General features: G+C 28.6%; 1 protein-coding gene across 1 annotated transcript in view; it reads left to right on the top strand.

Annotated features, from left to right (window-relative positions):
- The first annotated feature begins 304 nt into the window (after positions 1–304).
- LOC129910311 (nose resistant to fluoxetine protein 6) overlaps positions 305–26,846 on the top strand; it is a 30,767-nt gene continuing 4,225 nt past the window's right edge. The window contains exons 1-3 of the mRNA XM_055987644.1: positions 305–1,041; positions 17,687–17,833; positions 24,989–25,218. Coding sequence (XP_055843619.1) covers positions 696–1,041; positions 17,687–17,833; positions 24,989–25,218 — 723 coding nt within the window. The 5' untranslated portion in view covers positions 305–695. The remainder of the gene's footprint in view (positions 1,042–17,686; positions 17,834–24,988; positions 25,219–26,846) is intronic.

Below are 26,846 nucleotides of genomic sequence, written 5' to 3'. Positions count from 1 at the left end.
TCAGCAACAGCAATAAAATTAGTTATTGTAACAATTACCATTCCGATTTTACCAAAACAGATGAAAAAAAAACTGCAATTCATTTAAAACTCAACGAAAATAAAATGTAAACGAAAAAAAATACAAAATCTGGGCGCACAAAATAGATGCGAAAATGTATCTAGAAGCGCAACAAGCAACTCACACAATAGTCACCACACATCCAATCACCTGCGGCAGGCATCACAAACTCTAGCTTGAATATATGTGGTAGAAGTTCACCTGACATGACGTCAAGGCGTACTTCTCAAGTCTTACCTGCTGTAAGCTAAAGCTGCCCCTTTGGATTTATTATTGAATATACACCACCGACCGAAACCGTGTGTGTAAAATTGTAAGGCCCAAAGAATTGACTTTGGCATAAACTATGCTATTAGCGAATTTAGTTACCTGCGCGACTTCAAGCTAGTCTCATCGCAATACGAAGCTTTCCTCGGTTAGAAGTGCGACTTCTCAACACCTTGCACATACAAGTCGTCGGCCTTCTTATAGTAAAAAAAAACGAGCGTTACAATTTTGAATTTGTGTTCTAATTTTCTAACTATTTTTACACCACCTTTTGGCAATGATCTAACAACAAATTCGAAAAATACAAATCTGTCTAGAATGAGAGGATTATTATTGTAATTTTTTTGGAATCACAAAAATAAAAAAAAATGCATTCTACAACAAGTTTAGTCTTAATTATTGTGCTAAGTATTTTAAGCACATTGAGTGCGGGCACTTTGGACACTTCGACGTGCGAGTTAAAAAATAATTGTGATTTAAATGAGAAATTAATTGCAAAAGATTCTGGTATTGGTGATAAATTGGAAAAGAAAATCAATTCGATATTTGAAGATAAAGTTAACTATAGTTTGAAATTGTCCTATCAAAATGATGAGATTGATGAAGAAGTAGGAGAACAGCGCATTATTGGTTACACTTCGGTGGCGAATTTGACGCAATTTAAAAAATTAACCGACAAGGAGACTGAAGAGGAATATGAAATTCAAGAAAAAGGTAAGGAACAATAGAAATGGAGGAAACGGAAGATTAAATTGTTGTTAAAATTTTGTAATAATTTTGAAAAAAAAAAAAATATTTGGAGCAACAAGTTATTACGAAAAACAAGTTACAATGAAACAAAATTTGTAGTCTAGAAGTATTTTGATTCATGCTAATATATATTTTTCTGACAGATTCAATGAGGAGAATGAAATTTTATTAAAAATTGTATCAAAGAATTTTGATTAATTTTGTCCTAATATTGATTGCAACGTATTGTTATGAAATTGCTTTAACATCGTTCTATTGATTAGCCTTATATTTCCCAAAGTAAACGAATTCATACAAAATCACATTACAGTTCAAAAGATTTAAGCATATTTTTTAGGAGTGAGGGCGTAGTCAAAATATGAAGATACAAGTCAAAAAATAAAGTCGTTTTTACTTTTAAAAACGAATATAAGCGATTTTGGATAAAAATTAATTTTTCTTATATGAAAAGTATAAGAACCGTTTGTTTTGGTGTTAAAAATTATCATTTTTTTTAAAGTTATTTCACATAAATCTCTAACGACCAATTTTGTAGCAAATCAATTCAATGGTTTAAGTTTAAGCAAGGATATTATAAATAAAATTCACCACTTGCACGTACTTGTAGGGTGAAAGTGGTTTGATTGTTATGTTATACTTTTTTATGAAAACAAAAATTAAGGAAAAAAAATTATTTTTTTTAAGGAATTTCATAAATAATGTCCGAAAATATAAAGTTTGTTTTAATAATTAGGAACTTCAGCACGTTTTTAAATGATTTTGACCACAAAACGAAGTACTTTTATTCGATTTGAGTTCTTATATAAAAAAGAATTTTTAGAAAAAAAAAAACATAAAATCGGTAGAGCTGTCTCTTAAAAAAATAATTTTGTGCAAGTACATAATGTATTTTAAAACTTTATAACATACAAATTTGTATGCCATTTTTAAGAAAATATTAATCATCACTTAAAAACAACATTTAAAGAAAAAAAAAAAACAAAAAATCGATTTTTCAATAAAAAAAAAACATTTCAAACTCCAACAAAATTTGAAAAATCCAAAAATGTGTTTCTTGAAAGTTTCTTAAAGGCTTTGCTTGCGAGAAATTCAGAAATCAAAAAACGGTTCTATGCAAGGTACAATTAATAACGGTCTAAAAAATTATTTTGTATCAATTCCATAATTCTACTTAATAAATAACTTTAAACATTTCTGGATGTCAAAATTCTTTACAACAAAATTCTTTAAAGTGCACATTTTTTCAGTAATAAAAACATTTTCTTTTGAAAACAATAGGTCTGTTTGGGTACTGCATAAAACAGAAATATTTCTACTTTTATCAACATTTTCAGCCCAGTTCCCGTTTGGGTACTCTGGAATGATGTAGTTTTGTACATTATTTTTGACAAAAGTAGAAATACATATTTCTGTTTAAGGTAGTACTCAACCAGACCTAATGTGTGTAAATTAAGTGGATTTCTGCATATTTATTTTTTTTTTTTTTTTTATTTTTTTTTTTTTTTTTTTCAAGAAGACCTCCGACTTAAAATAAGTTAACATCTTCTTAATTACTTGCCCTAAACAAAGCATCTGCTGTGCAAAATTTATACACTTACCAAACTTTGCCTGTACTCTTATTTTTTTATTTTTTTCAAAATAATTATGTCAATTTAAATATTTAAGGGCAACTTTGATAAGATTGCAAAACTCCAATTTTTTTAAACAAAATTTAATTTTTTCTATTTTTATTATCACTGGCAATGAAAGATTTACTTGTGTGAAAAAGTATAAACATAATTTTCGAAATAGCAGTTTGCTAAAGTCATAATGTCCAAAAGCATCATTTAGTGAATGCATGCAAATTTGATTTAACCCTAAACGCATATATGGTACAAAAAAAAACCCTAGGATGATGAAGTGATGATAAAGTAATTAGCCCCATAACTATTTACTTTAATTTTTTTTTACTTTAAAAAGAATTTCTTTTGGTGATTTTATATATTTTACACATGTTTGTCAATGTCAAATATTCTTGCAGCATCAAAATTAAACGAAACTAGATACAAAAGATGTGTGGAGGTAACGCTATTGCAACACATGCGTCAAAAAATAAGAATCAAAGATCAATTCTTTCATTTTATTATTTCATCTTAATATGTACACAAATCTGTTACTCTCTTAAGATAGCGAAGTTAACCTCAATAATTTAAATTAAAAATACCACCTTACTGTATTATTTAAAACCATATTAAATGTATCATAAATAAAATACATAATTAAAATATTTAAATATGTATAAAGGATATAAGGGTGAAATTATGTCAAATCTCTGATGATTTCATTTCACTAGCACTTTTTGATAGCTATTGTTCTAAATTCTTATTCTAAATTCTTTGAATACGTAATTTGACCTAAAAAGATTTAATAACCTAAATATTCGAGATTTGAAATAAAAGACTCGTTACCATATATTTATAATCTATGTATATTTATACAGTATATTTAAATAACTATAAATACTATGTAGGTAGACAATAGACATTTAAAAATAAAATATGCAAGTGCGAATTTAAAGAATATGAATTTAGTGAAATCTGTGAAAATTTACATAACTCCAATTTTAGAATGATCGTTAACCTAGTATCGATGATTCTGCACTAACTGTGATTGGGTGTGTCAAGTGTTTTTATATTGTAGAATATCATTTTTTCGCAGCCGTTTTATAAAAATATTCAAAATATGAAAGTTTTCATAACGATTACACTGGTTACCAAAATTAAACTTTTTTTTTGTTGCCGGAACAAAAAAAATACTTTTCTGAATGTTTTTGGTGTGCTGAACTCGAATCCGGAGTCAGAAAAAATTAATCAGCTCCCGTTTTTGAAATATTACCGTTAGAAAATGCAGTACTTCGGGCCTTATTCTTTCATATAAGGTAAATTTTTTTGTGCATTTAAATCTGTTTAAATCTTTTCGATATCTTTTTTACTTCCCAAGATATCCTCAATTGTTTGCATATTTCATAAATTTTATAACGTCATTATCTCCTTTATGATATATGAAGACAAAGCCACTTTCTTCATTTTAAGATATCTCGAGACTCGAGCAATAACAAAGATATCGGATAGATTAAAAAAGTTCTTAAAAGAAGGAAAATAGTTTTTATAGAAACCGTTACTAAATATCTTCTAACAATTTTCTTTATATTAAAGAATAAGGTCCGAAGTAGTCAAAAAACACGTTTTTTTGCATTTTCTAACGGCAATATTTCAAAAACGGGAGCTGATGAATTTTGTTACGTTTTCAGTACCATGTCTTTCATCTTCTTTTATTGGAATAATCGTATTTGCAAGGAGTCAAAATTCAATCATTGTGGAAGAACAAAGTACACAACTATCCTCACTTCCTCACTGCAAAAATTAGCTCACAACATAAAAATTACTTTCAAGAAATCCGAATTTCGGTTGAAAAAAAAAATCGCTATTAAAAAAAATGACCCTTGAGTTATAAGAACAAGTTGGTACAACCATATTTAAGGCTTTCTAAAAATCACTTTAATCAATGAAATACACCTGCTATTACATTTGTATGAGAACAAAACAAATACAATTCAGTCATTACAATGGGACTTAACAAAAGTACTCACTTTCATATCACATTGATTTGACCATTGCTTTTGGCGTTTTGATTTTAAACCTAAATTTCTTGTCTTAAAACATGTTGTATGATTTAATGGTTGGCTACTTCAAGACCTTCGAACCTTATCATCTTCAAGTTGCTCTTTGAAAGTTCCTTCTTACCATTAACATGAAGTGACATTTCCACTTTGCCAGTAGGGATAATAACATTGTAAGACAACAAGACTGTAGGCTATTCAAGCCTGTCTGTGATCTTCGCAGGTTTATAGAAAACATCACTCAAATTTACACAAAAAAAAGCCGGTTATAGTCGGATCAATACCTCGGTGCGGCAAGTGGTTGTATTGGCGGTGGTGGAAGTGGCGGTATGTTACATAAACGCGCCTTTCCATTCACAATTCTATTTGCTAATAGCTTGCGGAGGAAATTAGATGATGTGAGTTCGTGCTTACTTACTGCTGTGGACTATATGAATCTAGTGTGCGCAAGCATTCTATTGAGTCTAAAGCTTAAACCGGCAAATCGACAAACCGACACAACTCCTTCTAGGTACCAGGCAAGTGGAAGCTACAAATTTGAAGTGTTTTTTGGTAGATAGATTAAATTGGTAAGCTATGAATAGCTATAGCTTTAGATTAATATAAAGTTTTCAACTCTGACGACACACGCTCATTATATTGGTGCCAGTGGAACGTGTGTGGTGAATGTTGTTAGTAGGCCAATTGCTTGAGCTTTGATTTTTTTTGTTGTTTATGTTTTTTTTTTTTAGTATGAAACGACAAAATGTATCAAAATGTAATAAGGTTTATGTGGAAATTTTTGAGTTATTTCGAAATGAAATGCGTATTTCAAATTTTATACCGAATCAAAAATAATCAAACCTGTCTGATAAGATTTTTTTCTTACAGCAGCTTAAAAGCTTTGACACTGTAAGTTAGGATGCATTTTTCTTATGTGCAATATACTATACAGGTACGTACTAAAGGACCAGTTTAGGATTTCTATAAATTGAACTTGAGATAACAAATCAAACAAGACATTAGGATGATAAGGAAAGCGAAATAATTGTCAGTCTGTTAATACACTGAACTGGATCACACACATACCACCAGAGTTGTAAAAATATCAATTGAAAAAAATGCTTTGAAATTAAAAAAAAAAATATTTATTGGCACTGAAATAAATTTGCATTAAAAGAAAAAAAAATTATTCCAACTGGAAAATATTTGCATTAAAAAAAACTAACTGAAAATTATTTGCATTGAAAATAAAATTTTTATTGCAAATAAAAATAATTTGCATTACAAAAAATTTTACTGTAAATAAAAAATTTTCTTCATTGACAAAAAAAAAATTGTGTGCATTAAATATTTTTGTTTTTAATATTCGTCGAATTTCTTACAACTACATATAATATTGAACCTTATGTGAGGCCAAAGAGTCAAAATTGTAAGAAATTGGACGATTTTTTTGCAATGAAGAAAATTTTTTATTTGCAAAAAAATTTATTTTAATGCAAGTTATTTTTATTTGCAATAAAAAATTTATTTTCAATGCAAATATTTTTCATTTGCAACACAATTTTTTTTAATGCAAAAGTTCGTATTATCAAAAATGGATCCTATCTGATATTCCATAAAAATGGACAATATTTCAGGTCGTCGGCATCTTTAAACCTTGATTTTAAGGCGAATTACAAAATCTTTGAAAACTAAATTTTTGTAGACTAAAATTGAATGCGAGTTCATTTCACATTATGTATTTTCAAAAATCATTGGTAACGGTAACTCCCTAAGAATAGTTTTTCAAATTTTTTTCCCGTCAAAATTATTGGTTCAATTTTAAAATCGATAAAAAGCATTTTTTAATATCTTATGCAAAACTAAAATTTAATTTGATTTTGATTTATCTTAAGGTAGTTATTGCTTGGATTTTTTTTAGATTTTTAACTTTTTTTTTTGAAAAATCAATTTTTCGAAAACGGGACATTGATTTTTTTTTTTGTATTACTACTATTTTACAAAACAGTTTTTTTATCGTTATTAACGGTACCTGTCATAGACCCTTTTTTGAATTTCTGAACTCCTCGTTAACGACCAAGCCAATTTTATTCCAAAGCGTTAGGTAAACCGTTAAAAAAAAATACAGTTTTTTTTATCAATTTTTGAAGACGGGTAGATGATTTTTCTTTTGAAATTTCATGTTTAAGTGTTGATTTCTTAAAAATGAAAACTTTTTTTGAAAAATGTTATAATAGTTATAACGAAGAAAATAAAAAAATAAAAAAATAATAAAAAATTATTAAAATTGAGTTATAAAAGTTATGTAAAAAATGTTTTTTTTTTTAAACTACTCACGATTTAAAAATATAAAACAATTACAAAAGTTCCTTTTTATGCAACAAATCAAATGGCATACTTCGCTTTGTGGTCAGAGTAATAAAAAACTACATTAGAACAAGTACGTGCGTAATTTTGGGTCACTCTGGTGTATGCGTAACTTTTTCTCTATTCAAAGTAGCTAATACAAAATCTCCTTTTGCTGAAACAATCGATTTTTAATGATCAGAAAATGATCTTCAAAATGATTTTCTTTCGCTTTTTATGTTGAATTTATCGACTTTTTACAATCATACATTTGCCGATTGTCTCCAAAGAAAAAAATATAATTTTAATGAGGATGCCAACAAAGGTACTACCAAATAAATCTGCACATAATGACTTTTGTTTTTTTATATTCATTTAATTTATTATAATTGGACCACCTGCTATTGGATAACAAAAGCTTTGTAAGTGAGTCTGATTACTTTTTGTATTGTTATTATTTTTGTTTAATGAAGTGGCCCTTTTAAAGACTAGTATTAAATACGGTAACAGTCACTCGACTTTAATTCAGTTTAGTGATTTTACTTTATCAACTGAAAAACTCTAGTTGAAAAAATGTTATGAGACAATTGCCTACACAAGGAAAATGGTTTTCATAGATTTGATAATAATTCAACATTTCGTAATTAAGTTGTTAAGGCCTTTTTTTTTGACACTCCTCAATGTTATCTGTTGCATATGCACTTACGATTTACTTACATCGTTGATTTTTGCACCTTAAAATTCTGCCTTTCGAAGTGGAGTACCTACATAATTGTAAATTATCTTAATTGAATCCAATATGTAGTCTCGGTTTCATAAATAAGTTAATTAGGGGAAAAAGTTCAAGTTTGTCTCGTTTAACTTGTGACCTCTTATTAGTGACATTTTTTTTTTCGAAAAGTCTTGAGTTCAATTTTAGGTAGAATAATAGATAAGTTATACCTACAACTTATCAAAACAATTAACAACCCAGCAACAAAAACTAGAATTATTATTTTGTTTGGCGAGCCTAAGAAAGAATATAAAATTCCGCTCAAATGATTTTGGTAAGTTGTGATAAAAAAAATATCCAATAGCTTAAAGAAATGATGGTTCGTTTTGTTACGTGCTAATGAACAGCAACCATAAGTGGTAGGTCTTTTATTTTCATGTGCAAATCATTTGTGTATACATGACCATCTCTAAACAAGTGTGACTATTATATTGACGTCACGTCTATCTGTTTTTGTTGGAAACGAAAATTCTGAGTTGTCAAGTGCATTACAATACTTAATATCAATTAATTTAGGGGTTTTCTGGAGAAAGTGAATAAATGCAAATGACTATTAGATTGACAAATGATGTTGAAAATGTTGAAAAATCAACAATAAATTACTCACTAATTGTTTTGCATTTTTGTGATTTTTTTTGTATTTACATTTAATTTCGCAACTTGTAGGTACTACAACAACTCGTATGTGTACGCTGTTTTCATTCATATAAATAAAGACATTAAAAAAAAAAAGAATTTAAATTTTACCCATTAGAATATACTATTTGCAGTCTCACTATGTATTTATTATTATATAGCATACAAAATAGGGGTATACAAAACATAGTGATGGAAATGTAAAAAAAGATACACTGAGGAAAAAACGCAATTAATGGTGAAAAAAAACTAACATAAACCATACAAATTTGAAGTAAAATTGAAACAGTAAGAAAATTTTAATTTTTTTTTTTCGGACTTAAGTTTTTGTTGCATTTTATGACCTAAATTTCAAACAGTAAGGTAGCATTGTCCTTGTGACCCAAAAGTTGTAGGATCAATATTCAGTAGCTGCCAAATTTTTCTTTTTTTTTAATTTAGATTGATGCTTTTTTCAAAGTTGAAACAAACCACTTTAACTAACGATGTGCTACTTTGATTTTAAAATTATCGTTTTAAACGCAAAATCATTTTGAAAAATAGTTGAATCAACGTGGTTGTCATTGATTTTAAGTTATTTCAGTGTAATCTTAAAAAATAAAAATATCTATTTAAAGTGAACGAAACATATTGTTTTATTTCTTGCACAAAGAATTTTCAGAAAAAGAAATAATTATATGTATTACAAACTTTTTCAAATATGTATTCTTTAAAAATGAATTTTGACGCCAAAAAAAAAAAATTTAAAAAAAAATTCACTGACTCATGTTCAAAAACTTGATTTTTCAAAAATATATCATATTTTTGAGAAATCCAAAAATGAGTTTTTTGAGAATATATAAAAACCTTAACAGTTCTTTACAGTACAGAAAAGGTTTCTATGACGTACCGTTAATATAGTTCCAAAAATATTTTTTATTTCAAAAGTAAGAAACTATAAACAAAATTCCACAGATAAGAAAAATTTATAGTTTAATTTTGAAAGAATAAATTGTTTCTTCAATAAATTGTTTTTAAATCTGCTGAACATTTTTGTTGATTTTTTTTCTCAAAATTTTATTTTTAAAAAGGTTTTTCAAAAGGACAAAATAAAGGTGCACATATCGATCATTTACTTGAACACTGTCATAATTTAAAAAAAAAAACTAGTTTTTCAGGAAACGAGTTTTAAATTTAGTATCGATATATTTTTCTATATAAGAAAAGTAAGTTTCTAAAACAAAAATAGTGCTCCTTCTCTGTCAGTTTTTAAAGCTTTGAAATGACCTTCTGCAGGATTTAAGATTCTAATAACTTCTACATTAATAACTCAAAATTCGTGGTTTTTTAGTTATAAAAGTATTGAAACCAAAATAGTAAATTTTGTTATAAATATTGATAAAAAAGTTGTCAAAATTGTTTCTTAATAAATTATAGCACAATGTTCTATCGATTTTTTTGCGAATATCTTGCACCTATTTTTTAATAAAAAAAAGTTATTTTGAATCATTATTCTGGACATAAACTAATGGATTAACCTCAATTCTTTAAAATATTATTTACTTCAACATTATTTACATAGTTTTTAATAGATTTACCTATGTCTTAAAATGTTTTTGTTTTTTATTCCGATAGACTTCCTAGATCGTTTAGAATGCTTCAAAACAGTCAAACAAAAAGCGCTCTGTCTCTTGCATTTTAATTTTTTATGTTTCAAAGACCATAACGTACCTAGTACTTAAATAAACAAAAAAAAAAACTATTTGAATCACATAAAAGGATGTTAACCTGGCAAAAATGTCTGGAGATAAAAATTTAAGAAATTAACATACCAATAAGTCAGTATAGTGAAGTTTCTTCTTTTGAATACTAATTTTATTCAAGGAAACTCCAACCATTTAACACTTGAGTTTTTTATTGTATCTGCTGTATCTTCTTCACGACCATACAATATCAGTTAGAACATCTTCAGACTTTATTTTTAAAACCTTAGTCAAAGATTTATCATATAACATACAATAAGTTCTTATATAACACGACATTGGGACTTTTGGTAAATAAAAACACTTAGTAAATATGAAAACCAAAAATAAAAAATATTTACTTAATAAATTAGTACATTTTCAAACGTGTAGGTTGATTAATTTTGTATGTAAGAACAAAAATTAAAGTTTGCAAAAACCTTTTGGAAATAATATACAAGTAGAATAACAACACAACCTGAATTTCAATTTGATCCATACAAACAAATTTAAATTATATTTGTTTAGTGAATATTAAATAAATAAATTGACCAGGTTCAGTTATCTTCCGCATTTACTTGAAAATTTTAAGTATGTCACATTTTGACAGGCAAGTTTTGTCTGTTGTCAGCATAATGAGGTTCTTTTTGCATTTTGTCATTACCTACTTTGGTGTCATGTCGGCAACTTTAACATTTCAAAGCCTAATTCAGAATATAGGAAGAGGCATTGTGAAATTCATTTTTATGCTATGATGGCGTTTAATGTTTTTTCTTGTCAACAACAAAAATAAAAAAAATATTTAAAACTTTAAGTTGGCCAATGTTATTGGCCATATTTAAATTATTATTATGGTTGAACAAGGTGTCACATTCACCAAAGTTTAATGACAGGTGTTGAAACAATTACAGTCTTTTGTATTAAGGAACAATATTGTCACTCTAGACGAAAATTTAATAATTGGATAAATGTACACCTCTTTTATTTTTGCTTAAAAAAATTATCTTTAATTGTCTTTTCAGAGGTAAGCATAGGTTACTAAATCGTCATAATGGATAAATAATAATGCTACAAACTTAATAACAACACGTTTGCAGTAAGTAAAATGTATTTAAGTTGGAAGTTGAGGTGTTGTAGTTTCGTTGTAAGTTTGTTGTTAAATTTTTGTAGAAGATTATAATTTACGTGGTAGTTGTAGGTCAAAAAAAAACTCTCATTTAAAGAAACGTTAAGACGTACACTTGCAGATGAAGGTTTAAAAATCCATATTTTTCTTTAAAATTTAAGGCGCACGTTACTCTTGGTAAAAAATATTTTGCAATCAAAACCGTTACAGCTGTTTTCGAGAACATTAAGAATTGTAAAGTAATCACTTGAAACTTTTGTAAAGGAGATACACAAAAACAACAAAAACAAAAACTTTCAGAATTTTTTAAAAACTTTAAAAAACTTAAGGTTTTTTGGACAATAAATCCGTAAAATATAATGAAATAAATTAGTAATAATCGGTTTCATTATTTTTCAACAAAATTAAAAGAATAATTCTTTTCATTTCCTTGAAAAAGCGTAATTATTAAGCTAAGTAAAACGTCCCTGTGGTGTATACGTAACATTTTTTTCTTTACAAAACTTTGACAGTAAAGCCTTAACTACATCGGCCACTTTTTGCAAAGGTACAAGAGCGAAAATATTTTTTTTATAGTTAGCGCAGTTTGTTTGTAAAAAAGAGTAAACAAATTTGTTTTTTTTTTATACCAAAAAGTAAGCTTTCTGATTTGAATCATTTGTTTTAATTTTTCAGCCCGAAAATTATACAAAAATGCGTATGAAAATTTTCACTTTTTGAGCCATTGTAATTAAGACTTAAGTATAAGTTTTCATAAAAAAATTCTTTCAAAAAAGATTGCATTTCAATTGAAAAAGGTTTTTTGAAGTGAAAACTTCTTTAGTATCGTAGTGATTTGAAACAAGATGAAACGAAAACGCGACACGACTTCAACTTGTTATAACTTTTTTGTTTTAATAGATAGATGAATGAAATTTGTACTACAGATAGGTAATTCAATAAATTATAATTGTACAAAATTTCAATTAATTTTATATTCAAAATTCGGAGATAACGGTAAAAAGATGTTCTTTTCCAACACACGTTATATCTTTTGATCTAGTGCACTTACAAATTTGATTTAACTTTAATAAGCATGCTGATAACATAACCTTTTATTTGATATATCACACATAACGGTACGTGCTCTACAAGTTACATAATCTTAAATTGAAAAAATTGAAACATACCTCAAAACACCTGTGGAGATCTGTTGGCGATGACCAGCTACTAGTGTAGGAAGTACCGTAATCTCAGTCTGGAAATTCGACATGGTTGACTTTAAAAAACTCTAACTTCTCTTGTAGACATCTTTGAAAAAAGATTTATACATCATTATACAAGGTGAAACAATAAGCTTTTACATGGTATAAATTTTTTCATAGGTTGTCAAACAAAAAAATTGATTTAATAGCATGAGAACATAAAAATAAATTTTGTTTTGCTTTTTTTTATGAAATTTCATCGAGTTTAAAAAATTCTAGCTCTTTTTGTAGATGTCTCATAGGTCTAATCGATATATATATTTTGAGCTAAGACAAAAAGCTTTCAGATGATATGAAATTTATATGGGTTGTCATATCAAAAACATGGATTTGAAGGTGATAGAATAAAAATAGGAAGATTTTTTCTATTTTTATTTTCAAGAAAAATGATTTTTTAAGGTTTCACTTCTACCACGTGTGAATTGAACACATGACCTTTTTTTTTTCTAAGAGCCAATTTTTCAATAGCCAAAGTTGACCAAGTTCTGGACTTTATTCTGAGTTTGAAGTTCAAAAACAAAAGGATCCTTTATCATGTTAAAAGAAAACAGAAGAAAAAGGTTTGAAAAATGGACAACTCTTACAGAAGTTTTTTACCTATAGAAAAGTACCCAGCAAAGAAAATATACAACTTAACTAGAAATTCAAGTGTTTCCTGTATTGATGGTTGCAAGTAAATTTCAAAGCTTTGTTTACCGAAGACACGTTACAATTTTGATAGCATCATTGAAGTCTTTCATAGTATGTATATTAGATAAATATTTAAGATTATTATAGAGGTCACAAGAAGTATAGGACGTAACTTTGTGTCCACTGTGTTTAATATTCTGCTCATGTTGCTCGTTACAACTCCATATTCGGAAACAAATATTTATTGGAACACTTTTTAAGGATGAAATCATCATCGAACCAAAAACACAAACTTAAATAAGTCTTAAAGAAAGTCATTAAAATGAAATAAAGTCCTAAACTAGGAACTTATTGAAAACTAAAATCTTTTTTAACTCATTTTATTAATGAACCTACTCTCTAACGTAGGCATACCTTTATTTATCTTTTTTTATTAATGAACAAAAATATATGTAAGTAAAATATTCAAATTTATTCATATTTGTCATTTGAAGATAAATGTTTACCAACTTGTTGAACCGCTGCTGTCCGTTATTTTGCATATAATGATGCTTTATTTGATCGTTCATTCACCTCATTTAAAAATTTGTATTTAACTCTTGTAAAATATCGATGACACATCATTTTTACCATACAATTTAAAACGAATTAAATTGATTCCAGCAATTCATTCATTGCTATCATCATTGACCGATAAAAAACTTCAAAGCTGCCCTGTCGGTCGTCTTGGGTCTTGCTGAAAACAAAAGTGAAACTGTCTACCCGGAAAAATAAGACAACACTTCAGGTTGTCTTGTAACTTGTATAATTAACATGCCCATCACAACCGGCCCTAAATCAGACTTGTTGACGCATCATTGCATTCTTCGATACAAATCGCTTTTGACAGCAGTGCAATTGTCATGTAATAAAAGTTTCTAAAAAAAAGTGCGTGACACATGAATGACAGCTGAGGTTTTTTTTTTTGTCTTACCTGCATTAGTGATCTTGCTTTAGCTTTTTTCAAATAAATGCTTAAATATATGTAGGTTTATCTAATTTTGAATGACAATAGTTTAAAGATAAAGATACTGATTATATGAGTGTCAGTCAACATTAATTTAGATCAGGGCTAAAAAATTTTGTATAACAAAATTGCCATAAAAACATTCCAATCATCATCTGATAACAAGGTGGAGTCGTGAGCAGAAAATGTTCACGCAAATTAATTTCAATCTAAAGCCAGCCAGGGTAACTCCACTACTCTAGCCGTTTGCGAAAAACGAACTAAATGTTATGCTTATCTGTAAAGTTATAGCTTTTGTCTATGCCCCGCTGTGAGATTCTCTAAGATTCATCGAGACTTGTATGATTGTTTTTATTGATGTTAAACGGAATTCACGTATTTGCTGTGGTGTAAAATCAGAAAAGAAAAACAAAATTACTTTTAATGATTGTATGTGCCTTAGCTAAAACTCGATGTGGGCTTCTTGTTCATTTAGACATGGTTCAGTAACTTGCAAACAAATAATATAATTGCAGTAAAATATTTGAACATGAAATTAATTTAAACTTATCTATTGTATTGTCATTTATGTTAGTTGCTTTTAAAAGGTACTATTATACAATAATTGCCAGCTTAGGGAATAAAGCATATAATGATATTATTTTATTGGAATGAGATAGTGCAAGATAAATTTATTATATATAGATACTTGTAGCCTACCTAAACTACTATAAATCTGTGTCATGAAGCTTTAGTTAAAAAATAATAAAGCAATTGATTTTATGATGCACTTTACTCACAAATCCTTGGTGCAATTAGGTTTTTTAACTACTAAGCAAACATTATATTGATTTGCAATTCGCAAACCATGTAAAAAGTGAGCAAAACAAAAACTGTTTCAAAAATAGAAGAGTGTGAATGTGTCTGCGTTTATTTATTTAATGTAAAAAACCCAAAAGTGAATTTTAGCGGAAAGATGAATTTAGAAAATTTTCAAACATCTGTAAATCAAGAAGAAAATTCCATACATAACATATGGTTCACTCAAGAGGTTTGGCCACTTTAGGTGCTGGAAAAAAAGGGCTAATATAATAGACTGAAGAAGTTTTTTCTTCTTTCAATTTAGAATAAAATCCTAAGCAACACACCTTTCTTCTGCACCTAGAGAGGCCTAATCTCTTAAACCGGCCCACAACGAATAACTTTGCGGCCCTGTCCACATTTTTATTAATTTTGAGTTTTATATTATAATTTAGATTTTATGTTGACAGCTTTCGACACACATGAATCATTTTTTTCCTAATCAACAAATAAATATGGGACAAAACCAAACAAAATAACGAATTTTATAAGATCTCATGGTTTAAATCAGGGTAAGTTATGTGATTCTGAGTTAACCTACCAACGATTCTGGGGCTTGGGAATTTGTTTTGGTTTTTAATGATAAAATTCTTTAAACCAGCATGTTTTGCTATCTAAAATGGTTGCAGAGTTTATAATTCATGATACCTACCTAGATGTAGGTTAAACTTAAAACTGCGAGGAAAATTCATAATATAACGAATATGTGAACGTATGCAACATTCAAATGCAACCTAGCTCTTTTGTAACATCAGAAAATAAACCAGGATTTGACGCACTTTCCTACTTGCAATATATCAAACTTAGTTAAATTGGCATCATCAGTCGGCCGTATCAAAAATACTGCGCAAAAAATCTAAACTTTAAAATTGAATACGAAAAAGGCGTGCAGCATATTACTTGAAAGACAAGTTCTCTTGATTTTCTTCGATTCATAAACATAGAATTAATGCCGAATCATGTAAAAATGGAGGAAAACGATTTCTAGTGTGACTCCGAAGTAAGTTCCAAATTCGTTGAAATGCCCGATTTTATAAGTATTTTTGTGCACTTGAAAACTGCCATATAAAATCGTTTGCAAATTTCAAAGTAGGTACCTGTCGATGCGAGCAGTTATTTCAGCCATTAAGACAATTTTAAAGTTCAAGTGACCTCAATTTTTATAATTTTTATAATTTTTTCTTCGTTATTATAAAAATTGTAGCTTTATATGTTGTGCGGCCCACCAAAATTTGTATCTCGCTGTTTTGGCCCTTTGTAATCATTGAGTTTGACATGCCTGTCTTAAACCAATTCCTCCCGATACATATGTTTAACTTATTATATAACGATATTATTTATTCTATAACGTTTTTAGACAGAATAAAAGTAATTTTAGAAAATAAGCAATCTCCACTTTACTGTTACTATGTATTGATCAGAATTTTGATGAACTTGACCTAATTTTCCTCTATTTTGATGGTTTTGAAAAAAGTTTAAAAATGTTTGTATTAAAAAGATTATTTGGTATTTGGGATTGAGGAGTTGCTTAAACTAATTTTAATTGAGCACCGGTGATCTTGACTGTTTTACACAAATCTACTTGATTACACCTTATTTGGATATTGGTCCAAAGTTTAAAGGAAAAGAAAAAAAAAGTAACAAAAATAATAAAAAAATTATTAAAATTAATTTTATAAGTGGAGCGATTGAATTGAATTAACGGAAAAGGTTCATCAAGCCAGTCAAACCTCTTTCCCTATAATTGTTTCTCAAAAATACTTGAAGAGTGTACGGGCAACACTTTCCAATAACAGGTGTTAAAATTTTCACCTGGAACTAACTGCAAGCACTCTTGTCTATACATTTCAAAATATTTTTAAATAAAATCCTACTGTCCACCCGAATGTAGAACAGGACTCACCACAAAATAATAGCCCAAAATTAAATTGATAAATGTGCTAAAAATGTTATACAGTAAATATTTGTATTTACGTCACGTAGCAAAGTAGAATTCGTAGCAAAGTAATTCGTAACCCTACTTTTATTATAAGTTAAATAAGATTGTAGGTAAGCGTCATTTCAATCTACAATATTAAATTCCAAACTTAATTTCACGAGTAATTTTTTTTTTCGATGTGACTTTGGCATGCGTAATAAAGTAGCTACAATCTACCGCATCTATATAATCCACACTAGAATAAATTTATTCTGCCCGGATACATGTGTGCATGAACAAAACAAAAAACGAACCCCTCGAGTCACAAGTCTTAAAACAAAAATTCAAAATCAGCTACACAAAATGTTTTATGCAAAATAATTTATTTTTGTTTATAATTTTTTTTTTATAATTTATGGGCGAGTCTACCGAATTGGGAATCTTTACCCGAATCCGTTCATCTGGACTTAGTACGTGATTGGAATTTCAAAAAAAAACTAAAATTTTAGCGCTTTGTACTGGGCTTAGTAGCGTCTTCCTCATTTTAGCTGTCATAAAAAAAATCTAAAATGCGTGTGCCGCTTCTATCATGAATGAAATAACATCCAAAATAAAGCAACAATTACGTCAAACTTGCCATAACGCATCACAAACAATAATATTCTTATACTAATTTTGTAATTATTAATTTTTAATTCTATTTGTTTATTTTTATTTATTTAATTTGTAGAGTACCTAAGAGCAATCAGTGACAGATTTATGGGATTGTCTCGTCCTTTTGATGCATCAATTAGTCCAACAGCTTCGACAACTTGTCGAAGACACACTCGAGCATTTCTAGAAGGACTTCAAAATTTTGATCTTTGGGCAATGAAAAGTAAGTATATTTGAGTATATGAACAACCAAAATAGTTACCTAACACAATCACCATACAACGTTATGGTATTGTGCCTACACAAGTAGCATATTAATTGATCATAGTCACAGTCTTCAATTACACCATTCCTTTATCGGTTTATTCAGTCGTCATGATTGTTTTTATTTCATTTTTGTTGAAGATTTGCATACGTGTCTATTGCTTTGATAGACTGATGGTCTAATTGCTTAAACTTACCTTTATCGATTTCAAGGACAAAGCGTGGCTTGGCTCAGGTAAAGTTGAGTAACGCAAATGCGGTTTAAAGTTATTTTTTTTATATTTCATTCCTAAAAAAAAACTGATGGATACGTGCGAAATATTTTAGTAATTGAATATCTTTTGATTAATAGTGTGAAAATAGTTTAATTGGTAGTTTACATTTAAATTAAGGTATTTTTTTTTTGCAGCAACAAAAAAATAAAAGATTAAAAAAAAAGTTAATTTTTTATTAAATATGTATTTCGAACATATTATAGGAAGATTTTTGGGATTTCGAAAAAAAATCGAGATCAAGATTTTAATCCCATATTACATTACAATGAGACAACGAAATACTGTCTATATGTCTTCAAATTTCGCGGTTATGATGTTTTGATGATGAGGGCCCAACAAACATTATCCCTTCTATAAAGCTTTATAGGAGCTACATTAACACCTGTAAAGCTTTATAGAAGCAAATTTGTTAGTCGGGGGCAGCTAATATTTATTGAAATTTCTTAGGACTAAAATTTATTGAGTGCTACATACTAAATTGGAAAAGGTGGTTATTCTCATATTTAATTTTAAAAGTGAACTTATTTTGAACAAAACATATTTTTTGTTGAAAAAAAAACTGTTTTTTAATTCGAACCAATGAATTTTTTTCAAAAATTTGTTTTAATGTTTCGGTAAATACTAACTAATTTCTATGACATATCAATTTTTTTGAAGAAAAAATTAAAAAATTTAATGTCTACATCAACTTCAAAAATCAACAAAGGATTTTCATTTTTATTTTTTTTTTCTCAAAAATTCTCTGTCACTCAAGGTTTTAAAGGGCATATCTACTTCGTTTCGAAGTCAAAACTATTTTTAAGAGATGTTTTTATAATTTTAAAGTAGATAAATCTTGAATTTAAAACACTATTTTTCAAAATTCCATAGGTACCTAAAGTACTTATTTATTAACAAGGTATTTAAGTATTAAGTTATTTCAAAAATTCTGATGACATTTATAAAAAAAAAAATGACTAAAAACGACAAAAATAAAAATTTGACAGGCAGATTTTTTTTCGAAATAACTCAAAACGCTGACCCAAGTTTTTAAAAATACTGAATTTCGTACACCCGCATTGACTAATATATTTATGTCTTAACTTTTTGCTATAAAATGAGTCTATCACAATGTAACGGGTGTGACACAGTGACATTATTTTTTGTTCCTGGGTTGTGTACTATTCACTTTATAAAGTACTTAATAGCTTTAACACCTAATTTATTTAGTTGTTAAAAGATGTTTAAAATAACATTTTTGTAACCTATCTTTCAACGTCTCGAACTCTTAAGATAAGATGTAACGGGTGTGACGTTAGAAAATCGATTTAGCCTTCTTTGATGACTTTAAGAGGCTATATTGTAGATTTTTGAATGAAACATTATGGGAGATTTAATTACGTTTCCAGTAAGCATGTTTTTCAATGAAGTTAGTAAAAAATGTATAGTTCATTTTCATAGCAATTCAAAAATGTTACGGATGTGACATATTTTTGTAACGGGTGTGCCAATGTAACAAAAGATGTATTTTTAAACTATATAAACATTAAAGGAAAAATCAATAACCTCAAATTTCAAATATTTAAGCACTATTTTCAAAGTTATTAAATTTTCACGGTTAGAATCTCAGTACCTATACATCAGAATAATTGATTCGAGATATTTTTGAGCAATTTTTTTCAATTTTGTATAAAAATGTGCGTTCACTGTCAATACTGTTTATTCTAGAATTTTTAAAAACAATGCTTTCCTTGAAAACTTTTAGAATGTTAATTTTTCTTATCTTTTACGAATTGTTTTAAAAACATCTGGACCGATTTCGATTTTTATTCTTAAGTCCCAATTTAATTAAAGGAATCAAGTTGCGTCCTTTTTTCCTTTGAATAAATTAATAAATATTTAAATAAAATAAAAACACTGATATTTTTTATACAAATAAGTTTTAAATTTAAGAAACTACAATTTAAGAGCATGTTTGTGCCAGCCGTGCATTTTTTATTTAATTCAATGGTTGCTTTGCTTCACATTTTACAAAAACTTTTTATTTGAGTCAAAATTGTGTAAAAATCTCTTTGGTCATATTTGAGCATAATAAATAAACTTGGTGTGCATTTTATATCTAGTTTAATTTTGAGATACCGACTACTTTTTCACAATTTTGATTAAAATTAAACGATTCTCAAAAATGCAGATAAATATAATCCCTTTTGTATTTGTATGATATGTTTTTATAATATACATTGTTTTATAAACTTGAAACAGATGCTACAAAATGTTTAAAGAGAAAAAATTTATATTCTCTATAATATTTTGTCCGATAACTTAATATTGTTAACAAATATTTTCCCCATCTCATAACGATTGTTGAAGTGCGTCAGGTTTTATTTCACACGCTGCAATTACCTACTCACTTTTTTTGTTGTCACACCACAAATTTTCATAATATTTACTTTTTATTAATAAATCTATCTATTAACATAATATGATTCCCTCTTAATAAAGTTTAGAAATTCATCAGTTGATAGACACTTAGGCTGGTTTTCTTAACCACACATTTTTTTAACCCTGCAGTTAGTTCTCTTCTGAAATCAATATCTTTCTGAGCAAAAGAAGATGAAAGTACATTTGCAAAACCGCAAAATAAGTTCGTCGAACTTTCTTGCGTATAGAATATCTTTTAACTAGAAACATTCCTTATGTCATCAATAAACCAAAACAAAATAAAAACCGTCTTGACCAACATCAACAATTTTTCACACTCTAAACGCTTTTATTAGTGAACGTGAACCACAAAAAAGTCACATTGCACAATATTGGCGTGCGCCACCAGCCGCTCATTCTCAAGTGCACCGCAATCTCAAAAACTACAAATACCTACACAGCATCAACATCTGAAAAATAACAACAAGTATCACGCTTCGCATGCAATCCGCAATGTGTTGAACCTTGCAATCTGAGGTCTGGCCTTTGGCGGTCAACGACAATAGCATCACCAGAAACCGGCTCTAATGTTCATTTTGTACTGTAACACAGTCCGAGTATACTAACTTGACTCGATATTTACTAGCAGAACGAAGCGATAATGACTTTGGCATGATTTCGGTTCTCCCGCGGTTACTCTACCCTGCGCGCCATCATTCATGGGTCTTAACGTTTGCATCTTGGAAACTCAAACTAATGTCGCCAATGTCCCAAACAAACACAACTTTGAATGCAGAATGCATTTGTTGTGGTTACCAACTAATAATGCGTCATAAAAGTTCTGTGTGTGCCAGCAACTTAGAGGTAGAAGCAGTAGAAGCAGTAGCTGCAGCTTCAAGGACATCTGCCGAACTTTACCTACTTCGAGCATAGTTTGAAGTTTGTTTAGGTTTTTTTTGTAATTTTTTTGTTTTGCTTTGTCTTACTAATTTCAACAAGTAATATTTTCGTTAAGTTTCTTTGAATGTCTGCGCTAGCTGGGCGGACTTTTGGAACATAGAGAAGGCAACAAAAAATAACATTGCTTTCAGTGCATTATAGTATCACTATCAAGGATAGAATTTAATTGGAAATTCTAGCACAATGGTGACTAGACTTGTTCTGCTTTATAACAAAGTTCGAGGTGTAACTTTAGTTAGAGTAAATTATTTAATCGGACGTATGGCAAATTGGTCGGAAAATTAATTGGTAAACAGGTAGTAGTAAAAAAAACCAAAGGCTGACTTGAAGCAAATAGGACAATGTAATGGTCTTTGAAATTAAAATTAATTTATTTAAAATTCACGACTTCATTTATTAACTGTTTTGAAAATATCTTCTTTGTTTGATAGTCTTTTGGTTTTAGAAAAAGATTTAGTTATTTTGCATTTTATACATTAAATAATCAATATTGCTAATCAAATAAAAAAAAGTAATTGTTCATGGTGGTTGACAGTAAGAAATGATTACTAACCTGCAAACAGTGAGACCAACAGAACACGGCTTTTATCTTATAAGTTGTTAATATAGGAGTTAAAGCATAAAATATAGGTAACACTAATCTGTAAACGATGGAACGAATTTTCAAGATCACACAAAATAGTTTGTGTGATTTCAAAGTCTTACTCATTCTGAAGTACATCAATAATTTTTTTTTTCTTTTATTAATCCATGAACACTGTTCACTAAAAATAGAAAGTTATTGTTCAAAATTAGCTAAACTGTTATATTCAATTACTTGCTAGCGGTCCAAAGCACTGAATCAATTACCTAGAGTTTCTAAAGGAAGAAGTTTTCAATAGAAAAAAAAATAATGTTACACATACGCCACAGTGACCGTTTAAATAAAATCTACGAAAAATTGCATAAGTTCTATGACTGACTTAATAATGAAATATCATGGCCCAAATAATAAAATAGATTAAGCATGTAAAACCATTCAGACCATTTTGGTTTTAAAAGCCAATGCATAATGTAAAAAATAAAGGACAAACTGTGAGATTAACCCAAGTGACGATTTTTAAACAAAATTGTATGCAGTCTTTTTTTTGTCATGAAGATAAAAAAAAATATGTACCCGAATGCCCATTAGCAAATCCTGACCGCGTCATAAGTTATTTAAACAGACAAAGCTGTCGAAAAGTGATCAACACAAAACACAAATTAGACTCATGTGGCTTTGCCTCAGTTTAATGCGATAATCAGTAGAATTGAATTGATTTGGAGTGTTTCGAACCGCCAATGCTTCTCTCCTGGACCTTGACCCTCAAATGTGTATCAATAGTACAGGTAAAATAGTACATAAAATCAAGAAATAAAAAAAAATTGTTACTCATGAAACTTGGCAAAAAGTTTGCTTTTTGGATAAGAACTAAGGATAAAAAAAGTCTATAAAAAAAGTTGGGTGGAAGGGTGTTTTTTCGCGGACAAGAGGGAGGGGGTGAATGTCAAAAATATAGATACTGAAAAAAAATTTTGTCGAATATCATCATATGACTCATGTTTTTAAGGTATTTTTGATGCTGAATCTAATGACATGAGAATAAAGCCAATAAGATTGCTCTAAGAAAAGTTATTGCCGATTAAAAATAAGGGTGCTTGTTTTTTGGCTTCAACAGGTAAAATATAACGGAAACCCATGTGAAAACCATGCTACACTGATAAAATTCGGGATGAAGGTTTTAGATAAAGCAGGGACAAAGGATTCATAAAGTTCTTAAGATTATTTTTGGTGAAAGGGTGTTTTTTTGATGGGTTAAGTTGTGTTTGAGGAAGGTATCATAACAGGTGACTTAAATTTTATTAATTTTTAAAACTTGGTGTAAATGTTTTGGTTGGTATAAGAATTAAGAATCTACAAAGTGTACAAAATTATCTTGAGTGAAAGGGTGTTTTTTTTAAGAAATGATGAAATTCGGAATTAGTACCACAAAAACTAGGAAAAAATTGTTACACCAATGAAAATTGTTAAAAATGTTTCATTTATAACAGAAACCAAGAACCCAAACAGTCTATACAAATGTTTTAGGTTAAAGGGTGTTTTTTTTGGGAAATAGGGAAAAATTCGCGATAAGTCCGATAAAATCAATGGTATAAATGGTACCCTTACGAAATTCATTAAATATGTTATCTTTCCCATGGGAATTACGAATAAAAGAAATCTATAAATTTTTTTCATGTGAAAGGGTGTTTTTTTAGGTGTAGAGAAAATATGGGTATATTTGCAAATGTATGTAATACTAGAGTAATATTAGTGGTGCCCTATTGAAATTCGGCAATCATGTTACTTTTAAGATTATAAACAAGAATCTAAAGTGTCTATAAAAATATCATGGTTAAAAGGGTGTTTTTTTGAGTGAAAACAAAAATGATGGGTCACCTTAATGAAATTTTGGCAAAACATTGAATTTGGGATAGAAAGCAAGAATAAAGAGTTTTCATAAAAAAAATTTTGGTAAATTGTGTTTTTTTCAAAGAGGCAGTTAAATCTGCAATTGGTCCCAAAAAGCCAATCACATATCCGCAAAGCGCTATTTTCAAGGTCAAAGTGTTTTTTATTGCTCCAAAAAATCTTAAATCAAGGCAATCCTACGTCTCTGAAAAAAGTTATACCTGTTTTTTCATCTGTTAACTCATACAGGGTGTCCCAAAATTTACCGTCGAAACGAAAACGGTAGATAGGGTAGGTGGTGACAGTTATCAGAAAAATAATAAAAAAAATCGCAGCCATATATTTTGGGAGTTATGGGCATTTGAAAAAAAGTCGAAAAAATGGTCACCCTGTGACGCTTTTTCATGTGCCGTGACTACAAATCTTAATTTTTCTCATTTTTTTCTTTTGTTACGAAACCTTGAATAACCCTGCTATCAAATGCATTCAAAAATTTTAACTCAGCTGCATCAGTTTTGAAGAAAATATTACTTTTTTACCCAACTTAGTACTAAAAAAATTTACATGACTCTAATTCAATGAGCCGTAGTGTAAAAAAAAATGCACTACGATGTTTCGGCAAGTTGCCTTAAAAGTTGGTGTGTTCAATTCTCTTTTCAAAATGGTATAACATTGTTGGGAATATTTCATAAATAACCGAGATAAATTTTTTTTTCTTAAGAAATCCGACTTTTTTATGAAGTAATTTTTCCATATTATTCAAGTTTTGTACCTTTCAGAACCTTTCAGAATAAAAAAACTTAAATAATATGGAAAAATTACCTAAAAAAAAGATGTAGATACAACTTGTTAATCGTGACTTCAGGTTTAATCATCATTACCATACCCATCACCTACAAAATAACAATACAAAAAGTTTAGATAGACTGTTATATTATTTAATCAAAAATAATTGCAATCATTTTACAAAATTAATTTAATTTTTGTTTTATTTTTAACTCTCCCATAGTGCACGATGCTACAGGAAAACTAACGTCTGGAATTCTTAATGGCAACATCAATCAATATGGTGATTTTGACCAGTGTTTAAACGTCAAAACTCCATCGGGATCAGATGAATTTCAGGGACAGTATTGCCTGGCGTACGCACAACCTGTTTGGTCTCATAAATCGAAGAAACTTAAGGAATTCTTCGAGCTCATTCAGTCTCACAGTCCATTTCGAAACGAATTCAATGATGTAAGTATCCAGTTAAGACTATATAAATGCACGTCAGTCAGTATTACGTGATCGATACACCCTTGATCTTGGTATACATTATTTTGGCTATAAATAAATTTCATTCTTTTTTTATGAAAAGATTAATCTTTATTTTCGTAAGCCTACGTAATTATATGTTTTTGGAGCAATGAACTTTGTTAGCTTTTTGACCCAAGGCAATAAATAGCAAAAAATAATAAACTTTATTATTTGTTCTCATTGACTTAATTTTGCATTCCAAATAGTGTGAATGTAGGTTAGTGGACACAGATGTAAATATAGAATCTGCCATTGTTTATTTTAAGCTGATTTTTATTAGATGTTGTTAGAAGACATCTTAACAGGGCCGGAATGAAGTAAGGTAGTAAATAGGGCTCCAATTTTTGAAAAATAGCTTTTTAAACTTTTGAAACATTATTAAGAGTTTAAGTCACAAAAAATATACATAATTTGTTTTTAACTGATCAAGAACTCAGAATATTAGGGAAGTAGGTTAATCAAAATTACAAGACCGAGAAACCTTCACACAGCTAATAAAATACAACTAGTATTTTACTAGATCTTTGTTCCACTTTTAGCCCTAATCAAAACAAGGGAAGTTTTAATTCCTTTTAATTCTTTGGAAACAGTTAGGGCCCTTTCATTATACAAAACGCCTAGTTCCTCTAATAATTCAAATCCAGCAATGTAGTTAAGAACTTTTTTTTTACATAAATTAGCATCTACTTAGAACTGATATTAAATGAGAAGTTATTTAGTTATAAATCACCTTAAGAATACCTCTTCTTCAAGATTGTAAAATGCAAATGTAAACACACATAAATTAAATACCAAAGATTTACAATGATTTATTTATATTTATATTTGACTTGTAAATTTACAAAAAATGATGAGAAGAATGTCACGATATCAATTAAAAGAAAAGATTTGTAAAAATTTATTGATTAATTGTGGGTTTTACACGATATTACAACATAAGATGCAACTATTTATAAAAATCGTGTTAACTTGTTAGAAATTTACTATATCTTAAGATCAATGTATCATAATATAGAATAATTTATGGTTCAACAACAATAAAAGAAACGTAATGGCATATTTTGTTTGTACGACGAAATAAACACAATAGGTGCCGGGTGCCCTTAAAGTAAAAGTAAAACCAGAGATCAGAAATAACAGTCAACCTTTATTTTCAATTGGTTTCTCTCTGAGAGTTACCATATTGCTTGAAATACGTTTCGGTTAAGGTTTGAGATTTATTTTTAAAAATGAAAAATAAAGGTTAAAGGTTGAGATTTATTTTTAAAAATCAAAAATAAAGGTTATCGATTGACATTTTTACAAAAAAATAAATGGAAAAGGTCAACCTTCAACCGTTTTCGCTGAAAATAAATCAAAAATGGTCAATTCAAATGAAAATGTTTATATTGCAAAAATAAATATGAAAAGGATGTTTTTTCTAAGTTTATGTATGAACTAAATAGACTTTCAAAGTTCTTTAGACCCAAAATTATAACTCTTTTTGTTTAAAGTAAAATCTAAAGACGAAAATGTGTGTTCCACTGTGATTTGAGTCGCTGGGACGACAAGCACAACCAATGCAATTT

This window comes from Episyrphus balteatus, chromosome 2 (assembly GCF_945859705.1).
Source record: "Episyrphus balteatus chromosome 2, idEpiBalt1.1, whole genome shotgun sequence".
NCBI lineage: Eukaryota > Metazoa > Arthropoda > Insecta > Diptera > Syrphidae > Episyrphus > Episyrphus balteatus.
The sequence above is the reverse complement of the archived record's forward strand: the minus strand, read 5'-3'. Positions and strand labels throughout refer to the sequence as shown.